The sequence below is a fragment of the Triplophysa rosa genome, linkage group LG23 (assembly GCF_024868665.1).
Source record: "Triplophysa rosa linkage group LG23, Trosa_1v2, whole genome shotgun sequence".
NCBI lineage: Eukaryota > Metazoa > Chordata > Actinopteri > Cypriniformes > Nemacheilidae > Triplophysa > Triplophysa rosa.
Window position 1 is genome coordinate 12,431,093 of NC_079912.1, and position 21,497 is coordinate 12,452,589.

Genomic DNA, 21,497 nt, shown 5'->3' on the forward strand with positions numbered 1-21,497 from the left:
CTTCCTATACCAACGCGAAAGAAAAAATAACAGGTCTTTACGAGCAAAGACTACCCCCTCCCCCCGTTTGCGTATAGACATTTGCCGTTTTTTACAATGGCAAGGAATGAGAATGTTCCGATAAAGAAAAGTTATGTCATAGGACATAACCAACATTGCAGATTGTCCACACAACAATTAATTACAGAGAATGCGTCAGACAATATAAACTGAACTGCATATTATGTATTATGTAGTTTTATAAAATTATATACTAAGTACAGATAGGCCTATGCGAGTCCTTGCTTTTAAGGTGGCTTTTAAGACACACCATTACCCCTTTGCTGTTCATATCTCTTTGCTATTGTACAGTGGATTAAAGTTTTATTGTTTCTTGATGAACACATTCAGTTACAATTCACAACATTTAAATGCAGATGACCTGCCCCTGTTACCTTATAATAGTAAAGATTCACGATGATTAAGCCTGTCATGGATTTGAACTGACGCCTACAAACGGTGCAAAGTTTACTTTGTTTTGTTAAAATGCCAATGTTTTGGCATTTTAACGTCGACAGTGCAGTTCCAGATATCCGTCATATTTTTAAGAACAGCCATACGATAAACAAATTATGAAATAAGAAAATTAGGCCTATATAACACGATGAGATTAAATATGGTTTAAGACAATACAATATCCTAATTGACAGCGATACTGATGGAACATTGTTCACACTTTTTCAGAACACACACACGTTTTAAGATCTATTAAACCCACCATTGCATCTGATATTGATAATAAAAAAGCAAGTATGTTACATCCAACCGTTGCAACGTATGATATACGTTTATCTAATGATGGTTTGCAGAGAAGCTGAGGTGTATATGGAGCAATGATATGTGTTAATCACCACCACAGTCCATTTGTTGCCAAAATCGGCATCTGTATTTGTCATGCATGAGCTTCTTTATAAGCGTGGTAATATACTTGCTGTAGGTCATAAACATCTTAAAGGGAAATAATCAGTGCTACACAATAGGCTACCTACAAGTGAGTCCTGATGATTCAGAGGGCTCGGTCTGGTGTGAAGCCTTGAGTGTTAAACCGTATGCCACTGGCTGCTTCCAAAAGTGATAAACATGTTTATTAATATTTAAACAACCTCATCTCGCATGTTAAAAGTGTAAATGTCTTACATAAATACAGCATATGTGTCATATGTTTTATTTAGATAAAACAATTGTACGAATTTAAATCCAAATTTTTCCTGGTGCATAAATAGGCCTACTCTCGTTTTCATATAGATTTTTACTCAAAGTGTAGCTATAAAGTAATCAAACTAAATATTTATCTTAATTTTTAACGTAGGAATATGTAGCACAGTTGTTTTCTCGTAAATTTTCTGCGTTATAGCACTGTTAATAATCCATTTTATTCCAACCTCCGCTGAACTCTCCATAACTTTTATTCAAGGGGCACACATCATTTGAAAGACAACATGCAGGTCCTGGTCCTTTGATTCTGAAACCTCACAGCTTGAACAGCCCTCAATTGTGACATGAGTGATAATGATTGATCTTCGACCCAGTGTGCATAGTCTTGGGTGAAGAGTTGAAAGTTCTGCCTACAGAAACGTTTGCCATGTTTGAGAATTTAGCCTATCTTACTTTTCCTAACATTCAATTGAAAACTATCATTTAATTTGCCCATTGATCAAGGTACGTGCAGAATGTAAGGATTTTATTAGTTTTAAATAAATTGATTGAATTTTTATTAGAAACAAGAATTACATTAGGCTAGTATAAAGAATATATTTTCTACTATGTAAAGAACATCTGCACATAAACTATTTTTTGGAAGTGACTTCTGTAAAATATTAACTGTAGCTATAACTTCCACAAAGTAATTCAAGTTTATCTGACAAATAACGCAATCCTAAAATTTTATTTTAACCAGAAGAGGTATTGCTATAGCTACGCTGTAAGTCATTGAGGAAAAGCAGTGATTAATTATTCGTGAGTATTTATATTGGGAAGTTTTTACATGAATATATGTGAATGACTAAAATCTACACATTTTATATACATTGTTTAAAATTGTGTTTTCTTATGGTTATCTTGGGACAATTCTGTTCCCTGCAATAAAATCAGGATGGCCCCCGGACCCTTGGACGTGACGGGCTAGCCCCCGCGTAGGCTACCTCACTACAACGTGCGAGACTCAAACAGCATGCGAAACACGACCGGTGACAAATGTAAAAGCGCAGTGCACCCAATTTATTATAAAGTTATGAGTATTAACAAATGCGCGCGCACTTTTCGCGAAGGATCGCTAGCTCAAAGTTTGAAGAAGAAGGTTTGCACATTAGAGAGCGTGTGAGGTAAGAGGACGTTTGTTCGTCGCGCTTTGCCAAACAATAGGAGAACAAAGAGCACGTTTCCTTCGAAGTTGTCCAGTTATTTTAGAAAATAACACCATAAGTCTTGCGGTAATATGGAATATTGACTTTTATTTACAGTATTGACACATTTAGCCAACGGTTTAGTTTTTCCTTGTATTCGTGATAAACCGAGTCATGGAGGAAGTTGTGAGATAAACATCTTGTTAAAAGTTCAAGCACAATCAAAACATTGCGTGACTGCTCCACTAAGTTAATGTTGTCGAAGAGTGTTTATTAAATGGTGTAGCCTAGTAAATGTTAAGCGACCGACAGTATATGGCAAGAGAACTTCTCGTAGGACAAAAATTTAAATGTATACAAAACGATTGTTTTCTCTCTTCTTTAAACACGTGCGCAGAGACAATATCTAAATGACTATAGCCTAGTGTTTCTGTAGTGCCTAAGTTACACGAGACACACAAACAACACTCGTTCCCTTGTTCAACTCAAAATCTCAATTCCATGTGCCCGTATGCAAGGATCAGTAGTAATTTGTTACTTAATGCCAAAAAATATAAAACGCTTGATCTTCATCGTATCAAATATATTACAGAAGCCACGGGTTCAGGATCCCCAGCATTTTTAACCTGAATTTACAGAGTTAGCTGGTTGGGGGTGGGCTGAAATAACCTTTCACCCTGACGTGTCATATCTGCTTGTGTGTGTTGTGTGTGTGTGTGTGTTTGCCCGCGAGTTACCCACAAGTCTTTGCATAAATACATATCGTACTACAATCAAACTCAGACTCTTCCAATTGCAAAGTTCATGCCTCGAGTTCATCTTCGCTCCGTCTTAAAATTCATCCCATACAGGCCTTGAAACGGTTTCAAATGACTTATCCGTATACCCAGGTTTTTGCAAAAAATATTTCCAAATTTGCTTACGTAATTGTATTATTTTAAGTCATTAACAAAATAGGACAAAGTATGATAGGTGTAAAAGCACGACGCTTTTTTTGTTATAGGCTATTCAAGATAGCCTACAAGGTGGTGTGTGATTTATTTATTTCCTTCTGTGGATTACAAGCAAATAGGTGCCTAAGGAAAATTCTTTATTAGGGAATAGCACACAATTTTTGGAAGAGCGTAACTAGTCTAGATGTGTAAAAAAAATGTAGGGTACAAAAAGTTAATTTTACAAAAGAAACTTTATTGCAATATTTTAAAGGGCACATGTTTTGTAAACTACAACTATTTTTAAAAGCCGTTTTTATAAACTGGTGATTAAACTAATATAATAATTTAAACAAAATTGTAATACATGACAATGTGAAAATAATACAATATTAAAAATAGTGTAGAGCGTCATCCAATCATTCATTGTCATTAATGCTAATTTTATGCCTGCCTAGGCTCTTTACACATGAAGGTCTTTAGAAAAACATTTTGGGGTGCTATGACGTCACAACAATGTAGAATGATGCGAATAATTTATTAGCTGACCTTTTGAGTTGTTTTTGTAGGCAATGAGAGTCTTACTTTTCTTATCTTTCCTTCTGTTTTGGGACATGACTGGTCAAGTTTTTTTTTACCTCGAAGCCCATTTAACATTACACGAAGCCAGATAAGAAAACAGTACAAATGTGTCATATATCATGAATACATCTTTAGGCTATTAAATTTCATCTTACAAAGAAACACGTTATAAAGATTATAATAACTCGTCACTTTACAACCTGACTTAAACCGCGAGAAATGTAAAGAAAACGTCTTTCTTATTGTGACAAACCTATGATTTGAAGACGTCATAAATGTCTGAAATAAGATTTGTAGATAAATATAATTGAGCAAACATTACAAAATATTTCATTACAAAAAGCAGTCAATAAGAGACCATCATAGATAGGAACTCCTTTCAAAAAGCATCCCAGGCAGCGGTTGATAAAAGTAGCCTACAGTTTTTTTTAATTGAAAGATGTCTCATATGCATGCAGTTGTGATAAGTTTACTATTATTCTAAATCTTTGAACGATATTGTATTTAGATATTTATTATTAAAATCGTTAATTAATAAATAAATAACCTCATGGTGGCTGCTTCATCGAGTCTTCAATACTGAATACGCGTTAGAGTAAATGAGCCTTTATTTTGATATATTTACTTAGTGTATACTTTAGCCTAATTGGAATTACTTCTTCCCATCTTCCAAATAGATAGGTGTATTCCACAAAGTCGGAAGAAAACATCACCTATAGGCCTACTTATGTGAATTCTTCTGTTCTGAGGTGAAACTGGTAATTAATTTTGACAAGTTATTTCGCACCTTAATGAAACAGCATGTGTAACCGCAATCTGCTTACTGCAGAATTGTAGGCCTCGTTTCTATACGTGGAAGCCACATGTGCTCCTCACATCATACGTTGTCACCTCAATGCAAAAAAAACAACTCCAAAATTTTGCTTGTAGCAGTGCACCGTCGCACGCCCCCACCAGCGGAAAAAATGAATGGCGCTCGTCGCGTGTATCAAACAACCCACAAGGCCTGTCGCTAGTCTTCGGGCACCCTCCTTTCAGCGCGTTCCGCGCATGCGCTTTTGCGAGAATCTTCAGGACAGGGTTTGTGTGTTGAGCCCAAAAAACCCGCTTAAACACCAATGCGACTGAAATATGGCTTTTCATCGAAATGGGACTTAAACTTCGACTTTCAGTGGAGATAGGGATTCGCGAGACAAACGCCCGATCGCCTTTTTGTTGCTCTTTGTGTTGTGGTGGTAGATGGTATCCAGCGAGTTGTATCTGCCAGAGGAAGACGACGACTCGGCGAGTACTATGAAGGAGATGATCGGAGGTTGCTGCGTCTGCTCAGATGAAAGAGGCTGGGCCGAAAACCCTTTAGTCTACTGCGACGGTCACGGGTGTAATGTTGCCGTCCATCAAGGTAAATATAAAGACAACAGCATTCACGTGCCTTGAGTCGATATGTGTTTTTATTTTCTTTACGGGAGACATGTACGAGGCGGATGTTTTGATAAGTTCCCTGCTGTTGAGGCGAGAGGATTAGCATAGCATAGCCTAGCCGAGCTTAGCTCAGCTCAGCTCAACCGACCGCACAGTGTGACGAAAATTTAACGTGACCTGGCGCTTTTTTATGACACTGGGACGACCATTGAAACATTTTGCTTGTTTTAACTGTCGATTCGCTGTGTTTTGTAACGTGTACCTGTTCTTGCGAGGAAAGTTCCGTCTGCGTGCTAATGTTTTGCGGTTAGCAAGAGCACTAACAGCATGTCGTTCATGGCTGTTCATTATCTCGACTTTTTTTTGCTGTTCCAGCAACGTGTCAGTCACAGATATGAAAACAGACATGTGTCAGACACTCAGACAAGCCCTCGAGGTCATTACAGTAAAGCGTAGAACACAGTTATGCCCAGCCATCTAAGCTGTCAAATATAGACAAATAACTAAACTAACCATTCTTAGGGTCACGCTTTATCTTCACTTGTCTTGTATATTTTGTACGTATTGTTTGCGGTAGATAAACGTTTTAGATAAACTTGATTTCAGAAACTTGTAGGACATGTGACTGCTTTAAAGATGATCAGACATAGTTTCTATGATGCTGTGTAGGAGTTTGCTCTGAATTTCTAACTTCTATTGCATGTTGTTGGATGTTAGATTGTTTGATAGCACTATCATCAGTTCAGATTGTCTTGGAGCTATGCTTCCTTCATGAAAATGTTTATGATTGTAATCTTTAAACCTATTGTAAAGAGTTGCTGCGAGGTTAAGGTGTGGAGCTGCACTGGATTTTCTGGAGTTTTATATTTTATAGCCATACTATAAGTTATATTCTAGTAACAATTGAAAGTACTAGTAAACTGGAGTTTTCTTACTGTTGGTTAGTGTTATTGAATGGAGAGTTTGATTTTATATTAGGTAGGGACAATGATAATCATGATTATTTTGCTAAAATTGATCATGGTTAATAAGCACGATTTTATTGTCAGTTCAGAACTCTTGTTTTTAATTTCACTTCATCATGTTTATTAGGCCTATACTTTACAGCCAATGAATATGTTATAATCTGCTGCCATTGAACTTTTTAAACACCGTTTTTTTTCAAAGCACGCCAATCATAGAACCAATGTTTAGAACCAATCATCTAAACACTCGCCCAAAAAAATTAACATTTTGTGACCTTGGGAATGAAAGCTTGCTACTAGGGCTGTCACGATTATGAAATTTGGCTGACGATTAATTGTCTAATAAATCATTGCGATTATGACGATTAATTGTCTGTTTTAGAGCTTTGACTTTTAATTCTCATACATTTTTTATTCAGCTTTGAAACGACCATATTGTTCTGAATATAAAGACTATGTTCTTTTTCTTGGAAATACATCGGAAAAAATTGGGTCATCATACTGAAGGTTTAGGCTTTTACCTGTCTATAATACAACCGCCAAATACTTGTAAATGAAGTAAATTGATCAGGTGTGAATTGAAGCCACCATTAAAATGCTATCAGTCATAGAAAAGCTTCTAGTCTGTTTTTTTCTCACTTGCAAGACTAGAAAAAAAGTTTACTTCTATGTTAATGAGATTTTGGTAGACTGGTTTTCACACTGAAATAATATTAAATTGAACTGCAGGTTATTTTTATGATATATGCTTTAGTTTTTTTTAAAGTGATTGTGTTGTGGTGGTACATTTTACAAGTATTACCATGCTTTAGTTACAATATATATAATAAAATATGCAATATGCAGATGCACTACAGCTCCCCCTAGTGTCTTCTATAGAGATGTGCGATAATTGCGATGATCTGAAACCATCGCGATGAGGTCAAACAATCGCGATGAGACGATTATTTAATAATTGTGACAGCCCTACTTGCTACTCCATTTTTTATTTTTAAATAAATTATTACGTATGGTCACTTTTCATATTTGTCTGTAGGTTTCGCAAAAAAAGTAGAAAAATATATTAGGATATTATGCTAAATTAAATGTGGGAAGCATAAATGGTTAACATGATTAAAATACGATTAATCGTACAGGCCTAATATTAAGTGATTATTTGTCTTGCTGGTAAACATATTTAAGACTTGTCTTAAATCATTGTTTAGCAACTAGCATCGCAATTAAGTTAGTCAATACATAATTGCATTTTGTTGCAATTTGTTGCCGTTATTGGCATAGCTTTTCTGATAAAATGGAAACACAAAACAATATACATGGTTTGTAAGGATGAGTTTTGTGTTAAAAGATATCTTCCAAAAACTCCTTAACTTTTCTTACCATTCAAAATAAAAAAACTAAAGTTGTGTGTTACACAGTAGTTGGAAGACAGTCTCTTTATATCATCTGTCCTTTATTCTTGTTGTTTCAGCCTGCTATGGAATTGTCCAAGTCCCCACAGGCCCCTGGTTCTGTAGGAAATGTGAATCACAGGAGCGAGCTGCCAGGGTGGTGAGTTTCCATATCTTTTATACAAGTCTTTCGCCGTCCTTTTTTTGTACATATTGGGTTTGTTTGCAGGTTATATTTGACAGTCAATGAGATATTTGTTATTGATTCTTTGAACTGGTAAATTGATCCCCAATGTTTTTCTGTAGCACAACAGGTGCCAAGTTACTAATGCAAACTTTGGTAGGTGGAATGAGGGTCGGACACTAAATGAATGACATAGGATCTCTGTGATCAGGAAGCTTTATTTATTTAGGTCAGTTGTGTGACTGGGTATGCTTCTGGGCTGGATTGCAGGGCAGTTGTATTGACATTGAGCAATACAGTTGGGGTGAAATCCAGCTGTTTTTATCTATGTTTGACCACAAAAATAATTCAAATCAAAGCATACTATTTAGATTCCTGACATTAGTTTTGACTTAATGCACATTTAGGCCAGTTATTAAGATGTTTAGGAGAAAACGAACTGGCAAGTGCAGAACAGTCACTCACGTCATCACTTTACACAATGGTACTGTTGCACTTTTAGATAAAGCTGAATATGTTATTTGTTTCTTTGAGGCAGAATTGTTGTTACACTCAAATGCTAGTAGTTGTATGCTTGCCCATTATTAACCATTTACAGTTTAGGTACAATGCATATACTGCTCCCGTCAGTTTTCTAGATGATTTTTTATTCTATGGTTTAAAGCTATACTTTCCAGCAACTGACCCATTTCCTGGATTAGATAACATATATTTTTTCAAGACATATAATACCTTATTTTAGGTAGCTTTTATGCAAATTCTGTGTTTTTCTGTGTTTATATCAGTTGTCTTGTACACTTCCGAACTGTGTGATTGAACTTGTTTTGTCATGTTAAATAAATCATGTCGAGAAGTCGACTAGAGATCCACCATGACTATCTGTACAAAACTACAAAGTACAGATGTTTATGATTTTGTTTTGTTTGGTATTTTAACTGCATTTTGGCTGGTTTGTTGTTTTTGAGTGTTTATCAAAATACATTGTTCTCTGTTTAGATTTTATGGTTCACAACTATATATGTATATATCAAATGTGTCAGCACAGCAGGGGTTGTCAATGTCTTAGGGTTGTTCCAATTGACCATACTATCGTGTATCGACGATACTCGGGGATAGCTGATTCCCTAGACGATAGTTGGCTGTTTGCCAATAAATGTTGCAAATTAATATTACAAACGCGCATTGCGGATATCGCCGTGCTAGAGAGCTTGCTTAGGCTTTTCCTCACGCCAGAGAGAGTTTATAATGTGCGGGCTAGGCTTCGAGTTTTCCCGCGCACAAGATAGCTTGTAATGCGTGCGGCTCTGGCTTTTCCTTGCAGGAATTGCTTTGCGTGAGTGTTTAAAACCAGCGCAAGAGTTGTTACCGTTTGGCAATCAAGTAATAACAGCACACTGTTATTCACAGGGCATCAATGCAGCGATTGGATAATGATATTGACTTACAGCAATAGTTTACTGTCTCTCGTTTAAAAGGTTGCAGTGGGAAGTAACAATGTTGCCAACTGCACTGAACTTACATTCTAATAGAATCCTAATTGCAGTCACACATGAGTATTTTCTAGCCACTTAAGCTTCTGTTTTTGTCCTCAAATCCAGCTTGTCATAGATAAATTCATAAATTGCCCCGTCCCTCGATACTACCGTGTGTCGGCGATCCACAGGCTGGCAGTAGAACAATCTGACTATAGAGAATATTGCCCAACACAACAGTGACTACGTTTACATGCACCCTCATAATGCGATTATAATAGGATTTTGGCAATATTGCGATACACTTTACCTCATGTAAACGCAATAATTAGATCGAAATAATGCGATTAAGTTCAAAACAAGGCTCTAAATAAACTTTTTTCCTTGGTAGCACTGGTGCTTCCAACTTCCTTCACGAGTTAGGAGCACCAGCAAAAATTTACACCCACCCGAAAATTAATACCATGGTGGTCTGTCTGAATAGTCAAATACAAAATTGTAACAACTTTAACATTAAAGGGTAACTCTGGTCAAAAATGAAGAATTTGCCATTAATTACTCACCAAGTAGTTTAACATCTGTATGACCTCCATTTTCCCCAGAAACGCAAATTAAGGTAGTTTTGGAAGCTTTCTGACTCCTCCTTAGATTGCAACTCAACCAAACACACGAGCCACATGACAGTGCATCCGGTGTCAGCATCGCTGAAAATGCAATGGTAGTCAAAAGTGCCTCAGAACTGTTTGGTGTCCTACATTCTTCAAAATGTCTTCTTTTGTGTTCAACAGAACAAAAAAAAGATAAAGTCATTTTTCCTACTATAGAGTCAATGGGGGCAGGATCTGTTTGGTTATAAGCATTCTTCCAAATATCTTTCTCTGTGTTCATCAGAACAAAGACATTTTTACAGATTTGCAACAACTCGAAGGTGAGTAAATGATGACAGAATTTTCATTTTTGGGTGAAATATCCCTTTAAATTAGATAGGTGAGAGGAAAGAGATGATATCACGCTGTCCTCCTTCTGTCCTCTTTCTGAACCCTTATTTTTCCTCATGGCATACAGAGAAACAGTTAAAACTATAAACACATCATGTTATATGCTTATTTTGAGCATATGTGAGGGGAACACGATCGCTTTTTGAGGAGGTTTGCTTGTGATTGTATTTAATTTAACGTAATGTGAACTTGCAATTGCTATACTTGTGTAACAGTCTGCTGCTGTTCAGCTGTGCGGTACCGCTAATGCGCGAGACGCTCGCGAACAGTCAAATGTGTCCATCTAGTGCATTTATATAGAAAAACGATGATAAAGTAGCGTCACGGAGTAGAAAGACGCATTCTGTGTGAATGGCCGGTCACTGTAGCTCACAGCACGCACATACTGTGTGCAGTAATAGCGAACGCTCTGTACAGTAATCAAAACAGGTCGCACCACAACAAAATGGACATTTCGCACAAATGCTCCCAAATATATTTTGAGGTCGCACATTTTAAATTTCGGGAGCATATGCGACCCAAATGGTCGCAAATTCAAACCCTGTCATAATCGCAGTAAGCATAATCAAAGTAACATATAAGTACACCGATTTTAATCACAATAAGAAGGCATGTAAACACCTTAATCGCATTTATGCTGCTCTGACCAAGGTGCGCATGTGCTTTTGTCACGCTCCTTAAGTGCAAATTCATGGTAATTATGACAGTCTGAAGTTTTACCGTCAACTTATCTTGATAAAGAAACATCGCAAACGCGATGACAGCGTGCACCACCGCTGCAAAGGCATTTTCCATCATATTTCTAAATTCATCACGGCGACGATTAACCATAAAATACATCCACATAAGTTATAACGCTTTTGCATTTGACGTGAATATATTAAAGAGTACATCACCTGAGATCATGAAAATTACATTTCATGCAGTGTGTAATGTTGCTGTGTTTGAAAGTAAGCAGTCTGCCAAGTTTTATATCCAAAGGTGAATGAATAACAAAGTTATTGGCTAGGTAAAAAGGGAGTTGACTCTGAATCACGCAAACAAGTCGTCCCTAGTCCGATTCGCGAACCGCCGTGGATTTTCGTCACTATATATAGTCCCCGCCTACGTTTTGCTAGGACTGCCCACAAAAACTTCACTGTCCTCCCCCAAACACTGTAGCTTGTGAGCCTCATTCGCGGTAGACCAATCACAGCAGACTAGTCCATCTGACCAATCACATCAGACTACGCTAGCGGAAAAGAGGGGATTAGACAAATAAATTGCGGAACAAATCATTTGAGAGTCAGTCAAGAAGTAAGGTAAGAATAACTGCCTATTATTACGAAATAATAGTGTTTTCACACCTTCTATATACATAAACTTGTTTTTGGACACTCCATAAACCAAAGCAGGACCTTAAAAATCCCTAGTTATGTACTCTTTAAAACTGTAGCCAGTAACACACACCTACTGTATCTGAGATCATCGTTTGTGCTGTTTATTATAGCAAATAATCAGACTAAGTTAATACAACTCTCATGTATACGGGAGCAAAGAGGTGTTCTTGTGTCATGTAAACATGTTACTTCTGATTAAGTCCTTAGCAGTGTTAATTTTGACAGCAAATTTTGATTTAGTTTTAGTCATAGTCTTTTGACGAAAATGCAATTTAGTTTTAGTCACATTTTAGTCAACCCCATCATTTTAGTTTTAGTCTAGTTTTAGTCGACGAAATATGAAAAACATTTTAGTCGAATAAATATACATTATATTTAGTCTACTAAAATCTAAATGGTTTAAATCATTTACTTGGTGTAATTAAATGTTCCATACAAAGATTCAACTGTTTTGACATAATTTACTTCACCTTAGAATAAAATTAAACCAGGTCATTACCTTTATTTTTCAGAAAATTCCAGTAACTAGATATGCATTGTTGGAACGCAGAGTATTAGACCATGAACGACATGTTCCAGTTCGTTCAATTCCATTTGACTCAATTGACTCGTTAAGTAGGGCGTGTTCATTCAGTTCATTCAACCAATGAAACGCTCTGACACGGCTCACACTCAAAGGCTATTGGCTCATGGCATGCCTCTTTGAAGAAAGGGCACACTGTCTTTGCTTGATACAGCAATGAATGAGAATAGCTTTCAAAAAGACATATTATATAAATTGTATTACATTTCTTTAGTCATGCAAACATGTTACATATTTGGTTGGAATGTACAGTTCGACTCACTTCATCACTTCTATAATCAGTAGAGGACAGCGCTGGTTTCTTTTGGCTGACTCTATGTTGCATTTCACGTTATGCAGCAGCTCGTGTTAAATTAACATAGGCATATAAAAACCTTTGTGCTGCCTTCGTAATGTGTTTCGGGGTGACTCGCCTGCAGTCGCGCTTCAAGTTTGCGGCGTTTTACCGGCGATCGTGAAGGAAAATAAGACGCTTTGTAAACCGCGTGGAGACACAGAATACATGTCTGTGCTTCCACTTCTCCCAGAGACTTCTCTCTGCCATTTATATGAGATAAGCAGCACATGCGCGCAAACTGATGTCCGCCAGGTGGGACAAGAATATTTTCGTCTCGTTTTTATTAGTTGACGAAAATGTCAGTATATTTTTATTACAGTTTTCGTTATAATGCATTCATTTTTATTTAGTTATCATCTCGTTTTCGTCAGTGAAAACATGTCGTTAACGAATACTTTTCATCATAGTTTTCGTTAACGAAATTAACACTGGTCCTTAGTCTGATTATTGGAAGTAATCGCATTAAACGTAAACGTAAAAGTAAAAGTAAACGTAGTCGGCGAGTATTTGCTCACACATTTAATTTAAAAATCCCTATTTTGGTTATATTTACACAGAAAACCACCAAAAGTGAGGTACAATTTGTTTACTGCAGTGAGATAATGATTTGTTTGCCAATCATAAGAACCCGGGAGATTGCATTGATCGCCAACTTTTCCCACAGTTTCTCATGTAAACTTTCTGAATATTTCTGAATCGGTTCACAAAATAAAACTTTCTGGAAATGTAGCATGTTTTGTGCATGGTAGTGAAAGATAATATCTTGAATAAAACGTAACCTTCGATAAACACCATTCTGTTATGAAAAAAAACCCAGAATATGGTGGTTGGGTGAAGGAAACATGAATGGTAAGGATAGACACAGTTGCACTGGCAGTTAAAGCAGTTTCCTTTGAAAGCTCAGCAGCTATGAGACATGAAATGAAAGTGGCAGTTTAGACCAGAAGAATATGTGTCACAAAGGGAAACCTGTTATGCAACCCATTATGTGGTTATTTATTGAGGAACGGTCTGGATTTATACCAAAACAGTGTCCCACATCACGCCTTTTGAGGTTACAGGCCATATTTAATGCCTTCTGCTCCTGTTCTGTAATGAAACAGGATTTTTCCTTCCTTCTTTTTGTCTACAGGTGTGTTCTGTGGTAATATTTTTGTTGCTTTTTTGCAATTATGTCAATACCCCAAAGATGTGTGAAGATCGTAGCTTGCACTACCAAACATCTCTTAACCTTTTTTTAAAACAGAAATCCTAATTATGAAACCACATTTCTGCACTTTATTCCTCCACATACTAAAAATGAGCCAATTTTCTCCATTTATGCCCTGCTTTGCCACTTCCAAAGATTAAAGGGTGGAGGGGGAGAAAGCCGAGCTGGCAGACCTCTGAAGAAGGAGGACTGTCCACCACCTGTAACAAAGAGGAGGAGGACAGCCGACTGAGCAGAAGTTTAAAAACATTGAACATAGTGGTATGTGGCACATAATGGCATGGTTCCAAGCATAATGTTTTGCCCCAATATCTAACCCTGTTCAAAGCTTTATTAGATAAACATTTTAAGATGAGTAGATGAGTGAAATGTCATTGTTTATGCGTAAGGGTTCTTTCGACAAGCTCTTTTGTTTCTATTTTGCTGCCTTCAGAAGAATTGTCTTTGCTGGATTATTCTGGAAAATCATTCAACCTGTTTTAAAAGGTTATGTTTTGGTCTATATCTTTGAAACAGTTTGTCTAAACCTGTTTTTCTCCTATAGCAGAACAGGTCACATTTTATTCTTATATGTAACAGCAGTTCTTCTGGGTTACAGCAGCGGATGTTTCCCAGTTTCAGTCTTCTATCGAAGGCACTTGTCTTCAGTTTCATTGATCAGTTTTGCCGGGATGCTCTGCTTTCTGGTTTCAAAGAAGCAAATTATGTCTAACCCTCAAACTTTGCCTTAGTTTGTTGCCCAGAGTTCCTGAAAACCATCAGAGCCGTGTCTGGCCTGCAGATGATTGAATGCGAGTGGATTCATGTTATTTCTCTTCTCTTTTCAGAGATGTGAGCTGTGTCCCCACAAAGATGGAGCCCTGAAACGAACAGACAATGGAGGTAAGACCTCTAACTTCACCATCTTTTACAAATAATGTTTTTTAAGGAATAATTTATCCATCCACTTGAAATGCCGGTGGCAGGAATTGACTGTAGAAACTCAGTGGCTAAATACAGACCGGTATCCAGAAACGGGAGCTATTGATGTTTTGCATTGCATCAGACGAAATGTTTAATAAAATCTTTTCAGAAATAAGTCACTTGTTGGATATTGTATTGTAGGATTTTTTTTATTCTCAAATGCCACATTCGTTAAGCCTTCTGAAATCCTAGCAGAAAGTCTTATTTTTTGGACGAATTAACACTTTCTAAAAGATATTAAAAAGATGTGAGCTCTTGGGAGTAGTGCACGCTGTGCTCACAATAACACACTTTTTTACACCTCTAATGAACATCAAAAAACAATTTGATTTTCTAATATGGAGTATTGCAGCCATTCTCCAGAACCTTTTAATGTGATCACAGATCATTCTGCCGTCAAAAGATGCTGCTGATACTGTTGAGAGTAAAATAAAATAAAACAGATGTAAAACAGATGTTGCATACGGTCCCGTCAATAATCTATTATGTAGACAAAATTATTCTCTACTGAATTATGTCAATATTCAACATAATTTGGACTTCATAGGGAGATTACAGGCCTTGTTACACTGTTGTTGTTTTTTTGAGGTCATCAAAAATGCTTTCGAATCAATCAGGTGTTTTTTCTTAATCTTGTATTTTTAGTTGCAAAAGTGGGTTAAAGCTTTGCTGAATTAATTTACCTTTTTTTAATAATTGAGAAGAGGGGGGTTAGGAAGTGTGTTTATCTATCTCACCTTATTTTTATGAGTGGGCGGTCTCAGCGGGGTCATTGTGGGGCTGAGAACGGACTTCTGTTCTTCATGCTCAGGGTTCACGGTGAGGGCAGTTCAGAGACTGTAAACATGGCATGGGACACAGCTGCGGGACCATGCCCCATCTTTAGGGGCGATGAGCTATTTAGCGGCCATGAGGGAAACATCATGGCCCCAGGCTTACGGTTGAGCAGTTTCAAACCATGTAATGTCTTTTTGCCTGAAATTTAAAAGCATATTGAAATTCCTGGAGTTGTTTATGAGTAGGATAAGTCATGTTTGACCAAACAATGTCATATTTTGATTAAAGCAATTGTTTTAACTAGCAAAATATTTTTCTAAAAATAGAGGTGTGCACTATTTGTGATCAGCTATAGAGTGAAATCTTTTACCATTCCAAATTCAGCTCTGACCCCCTTCCTCCCCTTCTTCGTGCTAGACCGGTTGTTGTTTTATCCATTCATTCATTCGTTAAACAAGAATTTGAGGAATACAAGATTAGTGTTGTGTACATGCAGTTAAGAACATCTTGGGCAAATTGTTCTTTTCAAGAAAGCCACCCTTCTGTTTGAGGGGTTAGAAGTTCTTTGGGGTGTGCTTGGTTTTTTTATTGCCTGGTTTATAGGCTTCTGCTGGATTCTTGGAGGGACTTCAAAACAAAAAAACCCACCTCCTTGTCCCTTTAGGCTGGGGTCAAAGACAGTTCATAGGTTCACCTTTAAGTTTAGTCCTGCTGCTAAGTCATTACACTGAATAAATAGAACTCATTTGCACCCGCTTGCGAAATAGGGTTATTAAACCAACTTCAAGGAATGTAGTGGTTTTGTGGTTAAAAGACAGCTGATGTGAAGAAAAGCTAAGATGGTGGGAGCCTGTAATTATGATATAATATTTATGTAGTATGCGTGTGGTTGACACCCTATGGTTCCACACTAAGTCTAGACTGTAGGCAGAAGAAAATATGCCATTTTATCCAATCCTGGTGTTCCCTCTTTATGTGGTGACACTTAGCCCACACGCTTTAATAAGTGTTATTCACACAGTAGAGGAAGCCAGGCATATAGGCCCATAGGCATGACTGTAAGCAAACAAATGACCATGGTCTCTATTACAGGCTTGATATTAGTACTTGTCTGTATTGGCCTTTAAGCTTTTGTTGTTTTATGCCTTTTAACAATAAAACATCTTAAATGTTTACTGTCTTCAATAAAGTTATTATGCCATTTAAAGATCATAAATTATGCCATTAAACAAAACGCATATTTACAAAAATATGCATAATCTGATGTTTGAACCACATTCTATGGAAATGGTTGCATTAACAAACTTTAGCTAGCTTTCTCCGTTGATTTAGGTGGAAAGTAGCGAAAAGCAAACCGTGAAAAATGATTTATGTAGCTTTTATTGTAGGGGTGTTAAATGATATATCGCATCCAGAATAAAAGTTTGTGTTTACATAATACAGGCCTCCAGACTGCGACTAAATGGTCGCATTTTGCGACTAGTTTTTGAGACAGCGCGAGCATTTTTTACAAGTACTCGCGCATGTGAGACCTGCAAATTTGGAATTTCTTCTAGTTGTTATTTCATGTGGAAAGACGAGTAGAACGCGAGCCCGCCACCAGTGCAGGCTGCCTGTGATAGTCAACTGTGCGGGTCACTCGCATCACTGATGTTTCCCGCGCACGATCCAGGTCGTCATAGTCAAGTTTACACGCTCACAATGTGAGCGCATTACTACGACTCGCTGTTCGCTGTGAAAATTTTCAGTCAGGGGCTACAGTGCTGGAGCTGGTCTGGAGCCCTGTAATATATGTCTATCTATTTTGCATATTTATTTTATATTTTTAAACACATAGATATACACATACATGTATACATATTTAGGAAATATGTATATGTATTTATTTATATTTGCCAATAATTTAAATTAAATATAAATGTCTTTTAATTCTTTATTTATTATTTTCTTAAATATATGCAGGTATGTGCATGTTTCTAAAAATTAAAAGTAATCTGCACAGTACACAGACACATAAAAAAACTTTTATTCTGGATGCGATTAATCGTGATTGATTGTTTGACAGCCCTATTTTATTGTAATGCTGTTACATAAAGTTAATACATTTTATTGGGTACCAGGTGTCACTCCAATGGCGTGGTTGTCTAATTTTCCATATTTGCTCTTAATAATTTTTACTTGCAAATGTGACTGAAATGTTGGTGATGTTTAGCATTGCTTTTCTAGATTTAAAGGAATTTCCCATAGAAATACAGGAGTAATTTGGTCTCCATCTAAGCCTCTGCTTGATTGTATGTGGTGTTGTGTTGTTTAGGTTGGGCCCATGTGGTTTGTGCTCTTTACATCCCAGAGGTTGAGTTCGCCAATGTTTCCACCATGGAGCCCATCGTGCTTCAGTCTGTCCCTCACGAGCGTTATAACAAGGTAAGTTCCATAACCTCGGCGTGACCACTTTGTACAACACACACCTAATTGTGTTACATGTGTTCCTATTGCAATAAGTGTGATGATATCAGTTGGAAAGCAAAGACTCAACATGAGGGTCTCATAAATCAGCTCAGCAGAGTAAACAGTATGCGAGAATGGAGTTTAGGCCTATGCTGTGAGCATGTTTTCATAAGGCACTGAGTGCCACATTTATCAGTCTTGAATAAACACAGTACGTTAGCATTACAGCTCACAAGGCTAAATGAGTCAAACTTATGATTCACATTGTTTAAAAATAAACAAAGATTGTGTAAAAAGAGCAAATTATACCTGTTAAATCTTATTATAAACGTGCAACCATGTGTATTTCTTGTATTCTGATGGCATTGAATTATGGTGCATTACTGTAACTTGAGAATGTCTAAATGTTTAGACATTGTTCTAAAACTTTTTCAACTCAACCGTGAGGGTTAATAAAACACTGTTAGCTCAGGTACTTAGGGGATATGCCATCATGACACCTCTTCTTTCATGTTTCATTTGAAAACGTAATTACGTTCTGTTTTCTATGGATGCCCTTCAATGCAGTAGATAACTACAAAACAATCAGTTAGTGTTATATGATTTGGATTTAGTACTGTGTCTGATGACTTGCAGGACTAAGGAGGCCACTTTAATCTCATGCTTGAAATAGTGGGTTTAAAATCAGAGATAAAATAGATTCAGCTCTGTTGGTAATTGAGGCCTCACTGTGAGCCAATTTAAAATGGCATGGTTATCACTTGCCTAATAATGGAGGCGCTGGGAAGGGCGGCCTCGGAGAGACTTGTTAAATTGGGAGAGCCTTCATGCTAGACAAGCGTTGGGTCAAACAGCAATGCGTTATATACCGTAATAAATGCTTTCAAGATTTTTCTGTTTCTGTGTGTGAAGAATCAGCCTGGTAACTTGTTTTTATTTCATTTATTTGTGTAGACGTGCTACATCTGCGAGGAACAAGGCCGTGAGAGCAAAGCTGCTACTGGAGCTTGCATGACATGTAACAAACATGGCTGCCGACAGGCCTTTCACGTCACATGGTGAGTCACATGACTGTGCTTTTTCTGAATCATTTAAGCATGTTTATGTCTTCATTCAAGCCATTTGTCAATCTGTAGGGGGTAAAAATTTTATCAACACAAATTAACATCTATAAACAAACACGAGTTTTATCTGGAGTAATAGTTAACGTTTTGCTATACATTGGGGTCTCTCTAAGTGAATATCTGAATGTGCCCGTTTATGTTTTTTTCTCTTGGGCATATAATTATTATAATGGTCACCAAGTTTATCACCAAAAAGCACATAATTCAGAATTCAATATAGCCAGTTGGGGGAATGCCGATCACTAATGTTTTCTCACTAATGTTTCTCTGGGTATTAGAAATGCTGTAAATGTTGGAGTTAAAAGCATTTCTACTCTTTAAGCTCATCTTTAGGCGATAGAGCAGACAGATCCCAATTGAGGGCAAATGGAATATTTCAACTTTTTAGTGACCACCTCAGTTCTGCCTCTCTGTTTTTTGCTTGTAGCTAATAATTGTAGTGCTTGCCACTTGTACAGTGTAAAAGGAGTCATTACCTCAACCCCAAAAACATGGCAGTTTGCCAAAGGTTCGAGCAATCGAAATCTCACATACGTACGTTGTGACAGGGTTACATTTTTTGTTGTGCATATTAAAACGGATCATGTGTCCTATATGGCGCTTTTCCACTGCATGGTACCTTCAGGTTTAGTATGACTCGGCTCGGTACAGCTCATTTCACTTCGGCTCACTTTGCTTTTCCATAGCAGTTTAGTAGCGCTTCAACGTTGGTGGGGATTATACATTTATCGTCATTGTTGTGGCACCTCTACTGCCGTAGCATGATTGTGAACGTGACAAACACACGCACAACACAGGAGTAATGGAGCATATCGATGGCGGATGGCAGCAAAACAAAATACTGCTAAAATACCAGAGAGTTTGGTAAATCCTACAGCAAAGAGCAGACAACGATCATTTGGTTTGCTCGGCGGCGCACGAGGGTAAGATAATGTAGCATTTAGCATTGTGTTAAAGGTCTCGATCTCTGTTTTACTGTCACGAAGCATATAACAAAAAGCCAATATTACGTATTAAAATGCATATTCATGTATTGCAAATCCAATGACGCTGGTAATGATTCTCTGCCCAATCAGTGATCTGTGTGTAAACACGTCACATTTTGTTATTGGTACAGTACGCTTGGAACCTCAACCGAAGTGGTACTAAAAAAGTATCAGGTACTAGGTACTGTACCCGGTGGAAAACCCCCCAAAAGTGAGCTGTACCGCGCCGTACCGTGCAGTACTATGCAGTGGAAAAGCGCCAATAGTATCTCGCTGTACAATTCTCTTTTAACATGAAACATTTTTTAAAGGTTTATTTAAAGGTATAGTTCATCCAAAAATAAAAATTCTGTCATCATTTATTTGCCCTCATGTCATTCAAAACCTGTATAGGAGTCTTTCTTCTGTGGAACACAAAAGAAGATAATTTGAGAAATGTTTCGGTGGTTTTGTGTCCATACATCTGAAGTCAATGGTGGCCAATACTGTTTGGGTAGCAACATTCTTCTGCACTACACAAAAGAAGATATTTTGAAGAAAGTCGTAAAGGTTTGAAATGACATGAGGATAAATAAATTATAAAATAATTTCCATTTTTGGGTAAACTATTCCCTTCAGTTCTGCGTTGTAGATTCTGCTGATCCAACTGTTTTTTTTAATCTAGTGCTCAGTTTGCTGGGTTGTTGTGTGAAGAACAGGGTTCAGATGCTGATAATGTGAAATACTGTGGATACTGCAAATACCATTACAGCAAACTGGTAAGATTCTGCTTTTTCTCATCCATCTAATTCTATAATACACACACTGGCATTTAGCACCATCTCCGATGAATCACATCATTGATGTTCTTCATCACTAATATCAGATGTTTTCATTTTGAATGATTAAAGCTGTGATTTGGAGTTTGTAACTATTCACATTCAGCCTGAAGATAAATAAAATTAGTGTAGAGCCTGAAATGTCTGTATGTAAAATTTCTCACAATCAATAATTTCCGCTTTTCACATTGAGTTTTACTTGTTAATTTGTAGTTGCGATGTTCATGGTTTGCATATTTTGTTCAGTAGTTTTTTTTCTTGTCAAACTTTTATTTGGTGGCTTCTGCTCTTGTTAGAGCACTCAGCTACCCTCCATTTCCCTTGTTGTTATATCTGGCTACACACAGATCACGTCGAGCACATATTGATCATGTCGTCACCGTGTCATTGTGCGGTTATTGCACATCCAGAATAGCTTGTGAATGCACTGTGCCTTTGAGAGATGCTGCCTCATCTGGAATAGCTCTAGTTTCTTAAATGTCCAGCACTCCTGGTCCAATTACAGCTGCTGAAAGCTAAGCTGTGGCATAATCCCCACCTCCCCACCC

General features: G+C 37.3%; 1 protein-coding gene across 3 annotated transcripts in view; it reads left to right on the forward strand.

Moving 5' to 3' along the window:
* Nucleotides 1-4,200: 4,200 nt before the first annotated feature.
* Nucleotides 4,201-21,497, forward strand: part of mllt10 (MLLT10 histone lysine methyltransferase DOT1L cofactor) — a 47,675-nt gene continuing 30,378 nt past the window's right edge. Inside the window, exons 1-6 of one of the 3 annotated variants that reach the window (XM_057322890.1) lie at nucleotides 4,201-5,297; nucleotides 7,751-7,830; nucleotides 14,661-14,715; nucleotides 17,888-17,997; nucleotides 18,976-19,079; nucleotides 20,796-20,889. In XM_057322890.1, coding sequence (XP_057178873.1) covers nucleotides 5,135-5,297; nucleotides 7,751-7,830; nucleotides 14,661-14,715; nucleotides 17,888-17,997; nucleotides 18,976-19,079; nucleotides 20,796-20,889 — 606 coding nt within the window. In that variant the 5' untranslated portion in view covers nucleotides 4,201-5,134. The remainder of the gene's footprint in view (nucleotides 5,298-7,750; nucleotides 7,831-14,660; nucleotides 14,716-17,887; nucleotides 17,998-18,975; nucleotides 19,080-20,795; nucleotides 20,890-21,497) is intronic. The other 2 variants (XM_057322888.1, XM_057322889.1) reach the window with 2 other exon arrangements.